The sequence below is a fragment of the Engraulis encrasicolus genome, chromosome 5 (assembly GCF_034702125.1).
Source record: "Engraulis encrasicolus isolate BLACKSEA-1 chromosome 5, IST_EnEncr_1.0, whole genome shotgun sequence".
NCBI lineage: Eukaryota > Metazoa > Chordata > Actinopteri > Clupeiformes > Engraulidae > Engraulis > Engraulis encrasicolus.
Window position 1 is genome coordinate 43,644,653 of NC_085861.1, and position 14,966 is coordinate 43,659,618.

General features: G+C 42.3%; 2 protein-coding genes across 2 annotated transcripts; both read right to left on the reverse strand.

Annotated features, from left to right (window-relative positions):
• Nucleotides 1-300: 300 nt before the first annotated feature.
• LOC134449804 (aquaporin-10-like) lies at nt 301-4,068 on the reverse strand. Its single transcript, XM_063199911.1, has 6 exons — nt 3,982-4,068; nt 3,503-3,629; nt 1,730-1,867; nt 1,410-1,528; nt 807-1,024; nt 301-553 (listed from the first exon to the last, which is right to left on the reverse strand). The coding sequence occupies exons 1-6, from the start codon at nt 4,066-4,068 to the stop codon at nt 301-303; spliced, it is 942 nt and encodes a 313-aa protein (XP_063055981.1).
• A 1,962-nt stretch (nt 4,069-6,030) lies between these two features.
• Nucleotides 6,031-13,672, reverse strand: LOC134448578 (aquaporin-10-like). The gene is made up of 6 exons (XM_063198255.1): nt 13,534-13,672; nt 10,710-10,836; nt 10,207-10,344; nt 9,664-9,782; nt 8,472-8,689; nt 6,031-6,360 (listed from the first exon to the last, which is right to left on the reverse strand). The coding sequence occupies exons 1-6, from the start codon at nt 13,621-13,623 to the stop codon at nt 6,135-6,137; spliced, it is 918 nt and encodes a 305-aa protein (XP_063054325.1). The 5' UTR covers nt 13,624-13,672; the 3' UTR covers nt 6,031-6,134.
• Between the last annotated feature and the right edge of the window lie 1,294 nt (nt 13,673-14,966).

The window sequence follows — 14,966 nt, forward strand, 5'->3', positions numbered from 1 at the left end:
ACAACATTGCACATATATTCACCATACATACATACCTGTACAGTATATTCACAAAGTCATATCTCTCTCTCTCCCACTCACACTCACACTCCCACTCACACACACACACACACACACACACACACACACACACACACACACACACACACACACACACACACACACACACACACACACACACACACACACACACACACACTTTGCCTGCAGTAGCCCGAAAAACAATACCCGCTCCTTATATCAGAAGCTATTGCACAACACTAACTAAAAGTCTATGAGACTTTGCATTCATTGTTACATTCATGTGTTGTTCATCTTCACTGATTTCACAGCATCCGAGCACCCATCTGTCTTCACCGATTTGAGCATGTTCATGTCCATTTCAGGCACGTCCAGCTTCAGCATCTTGTTGCCAAGGCAGAGGCCGTCATCACCAGCTGACGGTTCCAGTGGAGGGTGATGCATCTCTATGAAGACGTAGTACAGGGCTGAGCCCACCAGGGCACCCAGGAATGGAGCTACCAGAGGCACCCAGAACCAGTTGTTGCCAGCACTAAGTATAGGGAGAAAATAGTGGTGAATATCAATGGTATTCTTAATTTCCCAAAATGTTTGTACTTAATATACGTATCTTATCTGTATGATAGATAGATAGATAGATAGATAGATAGATAGATAGATAGATAGATAGATAGATAGATAGATAGATAGATAGATAGATAGATAGATAGATAGATAGATAGATAGATAGATAGATAGATAGACAGACAGACAGACAGACAGACAGATAGATAGATCTTAATTACCTGAACACCTCGCTTCCCCAACCAGCTAGGTAGGAGAAGACGCGCGGGCCCAGGTCGCGAGCAGGGTTGAGTGGGTAGCTGCAGTTGGAGCCCATGCAGAGGCCCATACACCAGATGACCAGGCCCACCATCAGGGGCTCCAGCGCAGGAGGAGTGGCCCAGTTCCTCTTGTCGCCCAGGGCCAGCACACACACCATCAGTACCGCCGTGCCTATCACCTGAGGATGGGACAGGGTCATGATGACATGACGAAGGAGAGGCAGTGGGGACAAATGACAAAGAATAATGCCAAGGTCAGGTAAGGGAAATTTATTTGCAGAGGTGTATGAAGTATGGTGGATGAAGAAGTACTGCACAGCTATAGTGATATTACAAGTAGTGTAGCCTCTTACTGCAGATGGGCCCATCGACGGGCCTTTTTCCTCTTTGCTGAAAATGGTCTACTACATCAGAACATAACATTGCTATGACAATGCAGAGAGTCTTAAGTGACTGATTAAGTCTGGTCATTACCATTTTGGGGACAATAAGATTATAGCAGAGGCTCTGCGCTAAGGGGTTAATTTAGGCATTTTGGGTTGAAGTCTTCTTGTTCCCCCTTACCTGGTCCACCACACCGTTCCAGATGCTGAGGTATTCGGAGGGGTAGGTGGAGAAGATGCGTGCTGTGGAGTTGGGCCCAGTCACGGTGAAGACTCCCTGAGTGTACATCATAATGGCATCTGAGAAAGGCAAGAAAGCTTATGGCCACTGCACTATTATCATGCAAAAAAATTACGGTCACCATTGTAATCTCTACGACCATCATCATTCTTATCATCATCATCATCATCATCATCATCATATTGCCATTATTGTCGAATTATCATAGAACGAAAATCAGCAGCATCATCTTCATTAGAATACAGTAGCTGCTCTCATACCGTAATACAAAGCATAGACAGTCGCTGCTCCGAGGAAAGAACCCAGGACTTGGGCAACTGTGTACATGGGCAGTTTCCTCCACTGGTGTCTCCCCATCACACACAAGCCCAAAGACACAGCAGGGTTCAGTTGAGCTCCTAAACAAAGCCATCGACACACACATTTGACACACATTCACATTCGTAGCTACATAGTAAACACATGCCCAGACACTTCCATTTTGCAAACTACTGGATACTGTGTTTCATGCTGTTGCACAATATTGAATTTCACTGACACAAGCAAAAGAGCAAAACTAAATGTACGCACTTGTGATGACTTCATGATGTACAATGTAGCTTTAGAATGTTTTGTAATATGTAGTATGTGTTACTTATATTTCTAGTGAAGCTTTTATACAACAGTATTGTACTTTGGGTTATTATTTTGGTAGAAGATTCAATGGCATTGGTAATACCTTTTCTATCAATGCCTTATTCACTCTCCACAAGTTGTATTTCCTCTTTAGTGAGTGTCAAGCAATTGTACCATATTTTAAGACCAAAAATAATTGTACGTTAAATGGATTACACCATACGTTACTCACCACCAGAGGTGGAAAGTAACTAATTACTTTACTCACGTTACTGTAATTGAGTAGCTTTTTTGTGTACTTGTAGGCCTACTTTTTAAACTACTTTTTAAAATTTGTAATTATACTTTTACTTAAGTACATTAAGCACAAAACAAACAAACAAACAAAAAACCTCTAGAATTCTAGCCTAGTTTATAAAGAGTTGGCGCGTGCGACCTGTCTCTCACTCAAACGATGTTGGCTGACATGGAGGCTGACGATGGAGATTCACTTAACTCCGAGGAGATCAACATTAGCTGTTCTTCCTCTAACCCAGTGCACCCCTTGCACATCTAGAGGCATAAAACGCTGATTGTTAAAAAGTAACTTTTTACTTTTACTCAAAGTACAATTTAAATTATTTACCTTTTACTTTTACTTTTTTTTTTTTTTTTTTTTTTGACTGGTAAATTTACTCGTAGCCTACTTCAGTACATTTTCAACAGAGTAACGGTACTTGTACTTGAGTACAATATTTTAGTACTCTTTCCACCTCTGCTCACCACTAAAAGCCAGGCATTAACAAAACTACGGAGACTGAAACAAAAATGTCTGCAAACTTAACTATTTTTTAATTTCCATGTTTAATGCCATGATATATCTCGATGTGATGTTTCTTTAGGTATCTTATAGGTTCCACTTCGGCTTTTTTCGCACACCTCAGCTGGCAGGTGCGTCGGAGATGGCACCATGGATCACTCAGCAAAGTTAAAGAAACTCCCGCACACTGACCATTTCGCTGTTCTTTCTCTAATAAATGATGTTTCGGTACTAGACCTTCATCAGGCAATCAGAAACGTTGTTTATTAAAGAAAGAACAGCGAAATGGTCAGTGTGCGGGAGTTTCTTTAGGTATCTTATAGGTTCCGCCATTGCCAAGCCTTTGGTCAAAGACATTCCCTAGGGTATGGGTATGGTGCCCTGGTGCCCTGCTGCCCAAGGTACCCTGAGCAAGGTCTTTGACCAAAATCTTGGCAATTACAAAAAAATGGCCAAAATAATTGAAAGGCTAGCATGAATGCACATGAAATATGTCTAGATTAAACTTGAAACATCGTTGACAGAGAGGCTCCCGCCCTATCGCTCTGAGCACATTCCGGAAATCCTCTAAATGAACATGTACTGTATTAATTTGGGCATCCAATCTGGCCATTCTTACCTGAGACGCCCCTGCAGATGTACATGCCGAAGGTGGTGGCCAGGGCAAAGGCAATGGTGCTGGAGACGTAGTCCCCCTTGGTGCCCCCACTGGTCACCAGCTGCGCCATAGACCCCACACCCAACAACTGCAGCAAGAAAATGGGGTGTTACTATTTCAGAGTATGGTAAGTAAGTGCCAGAAATCATCTAAACGTATACTGTTGCAGTACTGTATACTGGTATTACTATTACAGGGATAAGAAGTCCTGATAGTCTATGCCAAAAAATGAGAAGTGCTGATACACAGTGAAACATTGCAAGCCAGTTAAACATCAAATGAATGTGCCCTTATCAATTCAATGGAATTTTGTATTAAATTATTATACCACCATTCATATTAGCTTAGGCCTACTGCAGTGTGGTCATAATGGTCATGCAACATATACGTAGATATACGGGGTTTTTTTTAATGTGAAAAGACATTTTCTTCATACTTACAATCATTATGTAGACTCCCAGGAATTCTGCTAAGCATTCTCTTATGAGAGGTTTCGTGTCCCCAAACAGTCCCCGTGCTTTTTCCATGTTATGAAGCTGTTATAAAATCAAGTCCAGGAACAGGAGCATATGGGATGTGGCGGGTGTCTGTCTGCTTGTCAGGATGGGATACCATGCATAATGTTTTTTATCGCTCCCCCATTGACACCCTTTATAACACGGTCCACAGAATGCAACATTTATCCTGCCCAGGACCGCCGACAGGGGGAGGGGAACAAAGGGGTATGTTGTCCCGGGCCCAGAGAGACATCGGAGCCATAATTGGGTCCCCATTACATTGTACGTATTGGGTTGGGGGCCCTTTCAGAAGATTTTGTCCTGGGCCAAGCAAAAGCTGTCAGCGGCCCTGATCCTGCCAAAGAGCAACATTTTCAACAAAGCCATGTCCTCTGCTCCTCTGTGTTTGTAAGAACATGGTGGGTTCACACACACACACACACACACACACAGACAGATGGTCCATGTGGACATCAAGACAGTTTCATGTAGCTATGCACACACACATGGGCACATGTACTAGTTAGGACACACTGACCTGTGAAAAAACTGTCCTGTTCATGAACAACATGGAGTCAAAGTCAAAGTCGTTCTAATTGTAACAACTTCCGATTGGAGGTTTTACCCCCTTTGTGTAGAAGTTGACTGGATGTTTATTTTTCTTTTTTTTGTTGGTCTTTTTTAAGTTTTTATTTGATAGGACAGTGTGAGAGGTGGACAGGAAGTGAATTGAGAGAGAGATGGGGAGAGGTCGGCAAAGGACCCGGGCCAGGAATTGAACCCGGGCTAGCCGCATGACAGGCGAGTGCCCTACCAGTTGGCCACGGCAGGGCCGGATGCTTATTTTTCTACCTTTGGTAAGTCTACTATTGAAACGGTGATACAGAAGAGGTGATATTCAGGTGTTAAGTGAGTTTTTTCCTCATTGATATTATGATGCTTTGTTGACTTGGAGACAGTTGATTTCTGGCTCATAACATCTGAAATGAATCAATTAATCAATATAGAAGAGATGAAATGTGTTATCTAGGCCATTTCACACACATGGCACAGAGGTAGCTCACAAACAAAGGAATCATTATGTGTCTCGATCATATAATTGTTATCATACAATGATTTACAACTTTACACACCTTTATTAATAAGTGAAAGGAATGCGACTGACCATTCAGCCAAATAGATAACAGGTGATCGCAGTTGTCCAACAGTTACCCAAGGAAATTGCGGTCATCATTGATAGGAGTTGTTATGCATGCCCTCAGTAAACAAAAAAATAAATAGCTCTTAAAGGCACATATGCAATGCAGTGTAAGGCTAACAAACTTGTACATAAAACAGTAGAGTAGAGTATAATTTATTGATCCCGAGGGAAATTAAGGTGTCAAGTAGCATACTACATACATAAATACAGAAGAAGACACAAAGATATCACACACAACATTGCACATACGTATATCCACCATACATATATTCACAAGGTCAGATCTCTCTCTCCCACACACACACACACACACACACACACACACACACACACACACACACACACACACACACACACACACACACACACACACACACACACACACACACACACACACACACACACACACACACACACACACACACACACACACACACACACACACACACACACACACACACACCCCTCCTCATTTGGACATACTACCCCATATTGTACATTTTATGGTCCAACATGGACTGTCTTACATCACAAATTTTAGTCGAAACATTAAAAGAATCAATTCAATAATATAAATACCACATAAACGAGAAAGCAAGAGACTGTATAATGAGGTTGAAGGCTTCAACATGCCGGAATTTGGACAGTTCTCCAATCCTGTAGAAATTATTTCCACACATAGATCTGGAGGCAAAGCTAACAGTAGCTTCTTAGGAGGGGAAAATGAGCTCGGGCCCCAAGTAAATGAATAATAACTGGTCTTAAAATACACTTTTTTGTGCATGATAATAAGAAATACATAATGATGGTACAAAAAAAAGCTGGTCACAGAGGTTGAAAAGCTGGAAAGCTGCTTACAGAAATTGGCTATGTCATGTGTACCGTAGGACAAAGGCTATAGGGACTGTTCTTTGACCACAGGTGATTCAAACTTCTCATTGGTGTCTTTCACGTATGTAACTTTCCAGGGCTGCAGTTTGCTGTCTGTGTCCTCTGCTTCTCTCTTGGATTCTTCCAGATCGGGTAGATGCCAGTCGATGAAGACGAGGTAAATAAGGGTTCCCAAAACCCCTCCGATCATGGGAGCTACCAGAGGCACCCAGAACCAGTAGTTATAACAGCTGTGGAATATAGGGTACAAGAAAATACAGTTTAACCTGTTAAGACATGCCGTTATAAATTTGCTGCTACCAGAATGGCAATGACCAAGTCAAAGGCCCTGTGTTAATGTCAGAGGAGTGTAGTACCATGGTAGTTTACTTTTCAATGACTATTACAGCGTGCCATCGGAGGTACTAAAGGGGCTAACCCCTTTGCATAGAGCCTATGTTATAACCTTACTGTCATCAAAATTGTAATGACCAAATCTTAATCTGTTACTTAGCAATGTTGTTATGATGGAAGTAAAAGAGGAATGAATCAGTGCACACTGGTCGTCTTTGCTGGTAGTTTATTAGATGAACAATGCGTTTCGCTGTTGCTTCATCAGGTTCACTCTGACATTTCGCATGTCACCCATAGGTGTTAAGGCTGATTTCCTGGTCACATGACCTCACACACCTTCATCCACTCCATTCATTTTAGTGCTAGATATCATCCAATGCTGATCCCGGCTTGCATATTATCACTGAGCATCATACCATTTAAATTCCTATAAACTTTGACCACACTTTACCAAACAAACATTCCTCTATCTATATCCACATAGATGTTATACCATACATATCACTCCTCAGATACAGGCTCAGGCCATTAATAGGTAAATATGGTCAAAAGTGGTCAAAATGTATAGGAATTTAAATGGTAGGATGATCTGTGACAATATACAAGCCAGGATCAGCACCAACACTGGGTGATCGCACTAAAACAATGACCAGTGTGCGGTGATTTATCCGTCTTTTACTTGGACTACTTAACACATCACCAGCCCCTGGACAGTGGTTGTGCACAGGGACCCTGCTTTGAGTCGTTATGATGGAGTTGAGTGTTTTCAGCAATGAGTGAACGGGCCCACCAGCGGGCCCATGTGCGTAAAGAAGCTGCTATTGTCAGAATAGCATTTAATTTTCTATGCCATAATGAGTAAGGCATTTATCCAATAAGAAGTTGTTTGAATACTAGTTGTGTGTCCGAATTTGACTTTTTTAATAAATGCTCTTAAGAAGTCTTTCGTATATCGCACAATAGCCTTTCAATTCATCAAACTAAAGCCATCAAATAGCCATAATACTATACTAATAACACTTTTCCGGACTGCAATTTGTATTAGCTTCACACTGCCTTGATGTTAGCAGCCAGCCACAGTACAGTAGCCACAGGCTTGTGCCAGTGACACCAGGCAGGAACTCAGTGTTCCATCAGGACACTGTGTCTGTTCACACTCATGTCTCCTCAGTGGCCATCGCAAACTGACCACAGTGTAGCACTTGTTACACAATATGGCCCGCTGTGACAAATATCTTGGTGTCGGGGGGTTGAAATTCCAGCAGGATAAACACACTGGATCGGACTGGATCAAACATGAAGTATGATATCAAGTGGCAAAACATATGTCGTGAGGTATGAAGAAGGCAGTGCCGCCGGTCATGAGAAGAGAAAAACTAAGTGTAGGATGGAGCAGCCGTGGCCTAGTGGCTAAGGAGATGAGCTTTAGATCAGAGGGTTGCTGGTTTGAATCCCACCCTTCCTCCTATCTCACTCCATGGCTGAAGTGCCCTTGAGCAAGGCACCCAACCCCACACTGCTCCAGGGACTGTAACCTTAAAACTTCAACTTAAAAAATAACTGTAATTCACTTTGGATCAAACCGTCACCTAAGTTTAATGTAATGTAATGTAGCGTATAGGATGAAAATAGAGTAATAAACTATTAATAATAGTTAAGCTACATAAGCAAACTTATACATGTGTATACTGTATGTACAGTAGATATCCTATGTTTATTTGGCTATGGCCTATTATGCTGATAGACATTTTCATTGCCACAGTTCATTTCTACCAGTGGTGAAACAACTGCACACAGTGCCCCAGGGCAAAACAAAAAACTAAAGGGAGGGCCCTGGGTCCAGGAGCAAGAGCCCTGCTTGCCCACCTACTGTAGCGCCACCCCTGACTACTACCACTATGAATTCATTGCATTACATTACATGTGCATTACATTTAGCAGATGTCTTTATGCAAAATCGAGCAACAAAAGTCTGTTGTACTAAAGGTCGGGGTGCGGGCCCCCTCACCTGAACACCTCGGTTCCCCAGCCTGCGGTGAAGGTGAATAGGCGGGGTCCCAGGTCGCGGGCCGGGTTGATGGCTCCTCCGCAGTTGGAGGACATGCCCGTGCTGATGCCCAGCACGATGACTGCCACGATGGGCGGGATCAGACCTGGGGGAGCCGCAATGTTCCGCTCCTCACCAAGCGGCAGGATGCTCGTCATCAGCAACGCCGTGCCAACCACCTGTGGAGGAGGGAGAGAGAGAGAGAGAGAGAGAGAGAGAGAGAGAGAGAGAGAGAGAGACAGACAGACAGACAGACAGACAGACAGACAGACAGACAGACAGACAGACAGTCATACAGACAGACAAACAGAGCCAGAGAGAAAGAATGAAAGGATAGAGAAAGAATGAAAAGAGAGAGAGAGGCAGGGGGAACAGGAGATATGGAGAGAGGGAGACAGAGAATGAAAGGGGAGGCAGAGAGACAGAGAGGTCGAGACAGATAAGGGAGGTGCCGTAAGTACAGTACAAGACAGGGGCAGAGGAGAAATACTGTATGTAGTAAGCATTGTTCCAACCAGTTAACATAGAAATAGAGAAAAATAAAGAAATATAGAAATGCCACGATAAAGAGTATAAGAGAGAGCATGTGGTGTGTATGAAAGTAATAGCACTGGAGTTCAAACTATAGGCCCACATGGACACTCGGCAAAACTCTTTTGCTTGATCCATCTTTATAAATGGATAATGTTGAGGACACAAACACAACTGCACTGTTGTATCAGACAGAAATGAGATATGTGAAATATCATATAGGGTTTGTTCTTTTTGCTGACTGCACTGATCAGAAGCGATTGGACTGTGCAGCAGCAGTGGTGCTACACTGGGCTCCTTTGGTGCAGCCCAGGGAAGCTGACAAGGGGGTGCCAAACAGGTCAGTTGTCGCGGGCCCATGGAGAGATGGGGCCCAGAATTTGGTGCTCATTACATTGGCTCTTTCTCAATGCCCAGTGTTCGAGCCTTGCTAGGACGTGAAACGCCCAGAAATTGCATACTCTGCAGATTTCACCAAAGAGTATCCAATCACTGGGCGTTTCACGTCCTAGCAAGGGCATTGAGATAGGGCCTTTGTTTCGTAACGAGTGGGGGGGCCTTTTCAAAGCACTTTGTCCTGGGCCTGACCAAAGCAGTGCGCGGCCCTGCTGCTGCCTGATACCTGATCGAGGACGCTGCTCTGCAGGGAGACGTGGGGCGAGGGGTAGGTGGCAAATATGGAGGCCGTCTCATTGGGGCCGTAGACGGTCAGCACGCCTCCACTGAACTCCATGATGGCATCTGTTTAAGAGAAACATTATTACATTATTATATTAGCATTGGTGTAGATATTGATCTGGCTGTAGTGAACTCAGTTACAGGTCACTAATAAGACAGCACTAAGTTAACTCAGTGACAATTTTGAAAAATATGAAAGTCAGCGCCACAAATATACATCAATTGCATGTCAACCAGTCAAAGTTGATGCGTGCCCCTTGTTAGCTATGAATTCACATTCTCTAATAACTCATATGAAATCCTATTCATTGGCTATTAACTTACTACTGTATAACACTACTATATTTACTATATTATATTATACTTACTATAACATTAACTAACAGCACCAGACTTCAAATTATTCAAATTAAAAGAAGATACAGTATTTATATGCAAGAATTAAAAACGATACACATTCTGAGTGTCCAGTGGTCCTGAAGCCTACCGTAGTATACGGCGAAGACGACGGCTGAGGCCAGGTAGGCCCCCAGTATCTGGGAGAGGGAGTAGGGTAGCAGCTTCCTCCAGGGCAGCGTGCCCGTCACACAGAAGCTCAGCGACACCGCAGGGTTCAGATGCGCTCCTGACAGACAACACATGCCAAAAGTAGAGTAGAGGAGAGTAGAGTACGGTAGAGTAGAGTAGAGTAGAGTAGAGTAGAGGAGAGGAGAGGAGAGGAGAGGAGAGGAGAGTACTTTTATTAATCCCGAGGGAAATTAAGGTGTTGGATAGATTACATAAAAACATACAAAAACATACAAAACAAACTAACAAACATACAGTACATACAAAACATACAAGTGTAAAGGGGTACATTACAAAGTTGGAAGGTGTCACAATTACAGGATATTTCCACTTTTTAGCACATTTAGCTGAGTTGTCAGCAATGCAATAGAGTGGTCCTCACAGATTGTTTGATGTCTACTGGTGTGTGTGTTGCCTGTGTACCTGAGATTCCTTTTGAGAGGTACATGGCAGTCATGACCCCCACGGAGAAGGCGATGTTAGCGGACAGGAACTGGCCCTTGGTCTCATGGCTGGTCTTCACCTGGGCGCCCGCTGCACAGCCAAACAGCTACAGCGGGGTCAGAAGACATGCACAGGGCAGAGGTCATGCAGTATATGTGGGTATAAGGATGGGAAAAGCAGAGTATTGGTAAAATAAATCATTAAGGCTGGAGGGGGTTGGGTGCTGTGGCGCAGCAAACTAAGCAACCCGCATATGGGCTTGTATGCCGATGGGGACCCAAGTTAGAGTCCGGCCTGGGTCATGTCCCAATTGCTACCCCATCTCTCTCTATCTCTGTCTCCCCCTCTTCTTGTCTGTCCTGTCCTGTTCTCAACTGTCCAATAGGAAAGAGATAAAAAGCAATAAGAATTAAAATACACCATTCAGACATCAGCCAACACTTGTGACCTATATCCTCTATACAAACAGAAACATTGCAACGTTAAAATCTCAGCAAATATTTTATATTTGTGTCAACCCTGTATCCAAATGTTTTGAATTGTTTGTGTAACTCACTGCTTATGACTGATTTAAGTATGTAGCACTAGCTAGACATAATTGCAGTCATAAAGCGTTATCATGTTGTAGCTGTGGAAAGTTGCGCACATCGTAAGAGCATGCAGGGATTAAACCACATGTGATGGAAAGCGAAGATATCATGACCGCAATTAAGAAGAGGTTAAATAGCAGGTCGTAATATAGCACTGTAAATCTATCACACAGAGATGATATCTATGTGCAATCACTGACAATTTGCCGTGAACAATATTAACAATACACAAGGAAATTACAGTAGCTTCCTTAGTAGCAGGTAGCCTATATCATGTTATGTAAATATTGTAAATATATTATGAACCTTCATGAGTTTACGATTTATGTGGACAGTGGGACATGGTGTTACCCAAGTTAAACTGATAAGAACAAGAACTGACAAAAGACCTTGCTATGCACCCTTTTAGCAGAGATTCTTTAAGTATATAGAGATATGCCAACATAATAGGTTGCTATGGGCACCTAACATGACCAGGTTCCGGTCTGCCTAAAGGGGCGCGTCATAATGCTCCTAGCATTGAATAGAACAGTCCTCAGGTCTGCCTAGGTCTGCCTAAAGGGGGAATTCCCCCCCAATAATAGAACCCGGAAACAATGGGCCAATGGAACCTCTCTCTCTCTACTCTCTCTGTTTTTAGGTTCAATCAGTTAACTAGTAAGAACTCTTTCCAATACAGATAAGGTATATTATTAAGATAACAATCAGTTAAGTCAACTCTCAACACTAGTCTACTTCACAGCAAATGTTGACTAAGTGAGGCCACTAGACTCATAAAAACAGTGATTACAGCGAGCAGGATATTGCATAACGTATACAGGTCCGCATGCACATAAATCACAGGGAGTCTGCAGAGCACCAGACATTGTAGTACAGAAACAAAACACACACACTAGTTTAATTAGAATAAAGTTTAGGTAAACAATCACATAGTCTCAGCCTTTCTGTAGGCCTATAATTTCAAAATCATTGACCTTATAGAGAATATCCAACTTCAGATGACTTCAGAGGGGACAAACAGCTTGCCATACTGAAATGATTATAATTTGTGATGAAAACATATAGCTGATTGCCCCCAAACATCTCAAGACTACATCACGCATGAGCTCAGCTTTGTAAACAAAAACTGAGAGGTATGTTGATGGTCAAGGGGTAGTATATGTAAGTCTGCTATGATATGGGGGGTGGGGGGGTGGGGGGGGGGGGTGATGGGGGTGCTAAGCCCCCCCACATTTGGGCTTTCATTGCCCACGGGGAACCCGGTTTGAATCCGGCCAGGGTCATTTCCCGACCCTGCCCCATCTCTCTCTCCCAGTCATTTCCTGTCTACTCTCACACTGTCCTATAATAATAAAGGCTAAAAAGCCCCAAAAATACTATGATAAGCAAACAATACAATAAACAAAAGATAAACTCATGTGCGTCACTGAAGTGTAGCCTAATCTTTCAACATATCAAATGATTATATCATATGTGCCTGCTAAAGGAGTTGAAAGATTTAGCATGTCATACTGTACTTAAAATGTTGAATCAAATTATTTTCATGTTTTAAAAATTGGGTAACGCTTTAGAACAAGGTTCTTCTAATAAGCGTTTATAGTCACTAGTAAGCAGGTAGTAATAACCTTACAAGTGCCCAATAACATGCTTATTAACTTTGTTAACATGCTTATTAATGTTGTTAACATCTGATGAGTAACTTTATTTGAGCAAAAGCAGGAACATCGGTACACATGGCAGCCATCTTGAAAATGTAGGGTTTTTTTGCGACACCTCCATATCTAGTACTAGTCAGCATATCAAGATGGATATGTGTACCGATTTAAATAATAAGACTAAAAAAATAAACCACTATAAACACATAATAAGCAGCTTATAAGATGTTAACAAAGTTAATAAGCATGTTATTGGGCACTGGTAAGGGTATTACTACCTGCTTACTAGTGACTATAAACGCTTATTAGAAGAACCTTATTCTAAAGCATTGCCCAAATCATAATGTAGAATACAATGTATAATGTTGAAACTATTAGAATTGCAAAAGTTACTTCCCAATCATATAGATACTGTACACCACACTGAGCTTACAATGTATATACACCATGTAATACTACACATTGTTTCCCAATTTACTCTGCACCTATTGAATGGAAATTGAGCATGTAATACCATTGAGAAAAGAGTAAGCAAATGAAAGTGGCTCAGAAACTCACCAATAAGATAAAGGTTCCCAGTATCTCCCCCAGACACTCTCTGGCCAGCTCGTTCTTCACCGCGAATGCCCTTCTCATCTTCATCCTCATCTGTCCACGACTGTCACGGTTCTATTCACCTGTGCTGTGCTCATTGGGACTCACCTGCGCTCACTATCACCATCAGGATCACTCAGTCACACAACAGTTTACATCACCAGAGAGCAACACCTCTTCACACCGTTTGCTGATCTGTTTGACTTTGCTCAGTGACGACACTACACCTGTCAAATGGTTGCAGCATAGTGAGGCTGAGGCCAACCAGGTAGGTAATCACCTTCTGGTCACCATCACCAAAATACTGGTCATCGGAAGCCGAAGGCAAAGTGTGTGTGTGTATGTGTGTGCGCGTGTGAGTGTGCGTGTGCGTGTGTGTGTGCGCGCGCGTGTGTGTGTGTGTGTGTTGTGCAGCCCTGATCACAAAGGTCAATGATTAGGAAGATAATCAATGTGATAATATACTGTACACCACTAGCTGACCTTAAGGTTATACATGTAACAATGGTTTGAAGGAGCATGTCCAGAAAGATTTCTGGGTAACAAGAAGGTTCTCTCTTTGTTCAACATGCGAACAGGAAGGTTCAGGTGTGAAAAGAAAAATTCTCAAACAGACTTGCTCTGCTCTGTGCCCCTCAGTCACAGATTGCTTTTTGGAGATGAAGCAGTGGGTGACAGACTATAAACGGGATGAGATTCTTCAGTACAATGCTGAAGCAATGAAAATAAACACTTCAACTTTCCTTCAGGGAGAACCTCAGGAAACAAAAGACTTAAAGTGCATACCGTGCATTGCATTACGTCAATAGCACGTTGATTTTGTTTGTCGCAAGGAAAAGGCAAGAAGTGCAATTTCTTTTACTAACCACATGTTTGTTTAAGAAAAAAAAATCAATGAATGATTTGGCTTTCACTTTCTATAGCCAACGTGTCTAACTGGTCCAAAATGTTCAAATTTAAGTAATTGAACAAACAAATTATGAAGGTAATTACCCCATAATGTGAACCTATTTTTAAAAGGTGTGGTATTCCAAAAGGGCAATTGTTTGTATTCTCAACATGACATTTATGCTGTACTAACATGAATTTAAATTAAGAAAATAATTGCCTCATAATATATGGCTGTGGCTGGCACCTCACTAGTGGGCAGTACAAGACAATCAAGAAAATAAACACCTCCGTCTCTTGTGATATTTCACAGACTGTATGTGAGATTAGGATGTTGGTCTTGTTGGGAGTGATAAAGATCAGCCATGATGACATGTTATCTCATGGTGAGACAGTAAAACTCTTCATACTAAAAGAGGTGATAGGTGCCTTCATGGCAACATGTCCTTAGCCAATCATAAACACAACACCTCTTGAACTTATTGTAAATGATTACTTAACCTGTGCTG

Coding starts and splice junctions, on each gene's coding strand:
- LOC134448578 (XM_063198255.1), bottom strand. CDS start 13,623: ATGAGGATGAAGATGAGAAGGGCATTCGCGGTGAAGAACGAGCTGGCC. Junction 10,345..10,709: donor CCTCTCAAAAGGAATCTCAG/GTACACAGGCAA, acceptor GTTGTCTGTCAG/GAGCGCATCTGAACCCTGCG. Junction 6,361..8,471: donor TGGGGAACCGAGGTGTTCAG/GTGAGGGGGCCC, acceptor TATATTCCACAG/CTGTTATAACTACTGGTTCT.
- LOC134449804 (XM_063199911.1), bottom strand. CDS start 4,068: ATGGAAAAAGCACGGGGACTGTTTGGGGACACGAAACCTCTCATAAGA. Junction 1,529..1,729: donor TGTCTATGCTTTGTATTACG/GTATGAGAGCAG, acceptor TGCCTTTCTCAG/ATGCCATTATGATGTACACT. Junction 1,025..1,409: donor GGAACGGTGTGGTGGACCAG/GTAAGGGGGAAC, acceptor TCCCATCCTCAG/GTGATAGGCACGGCGGTACT.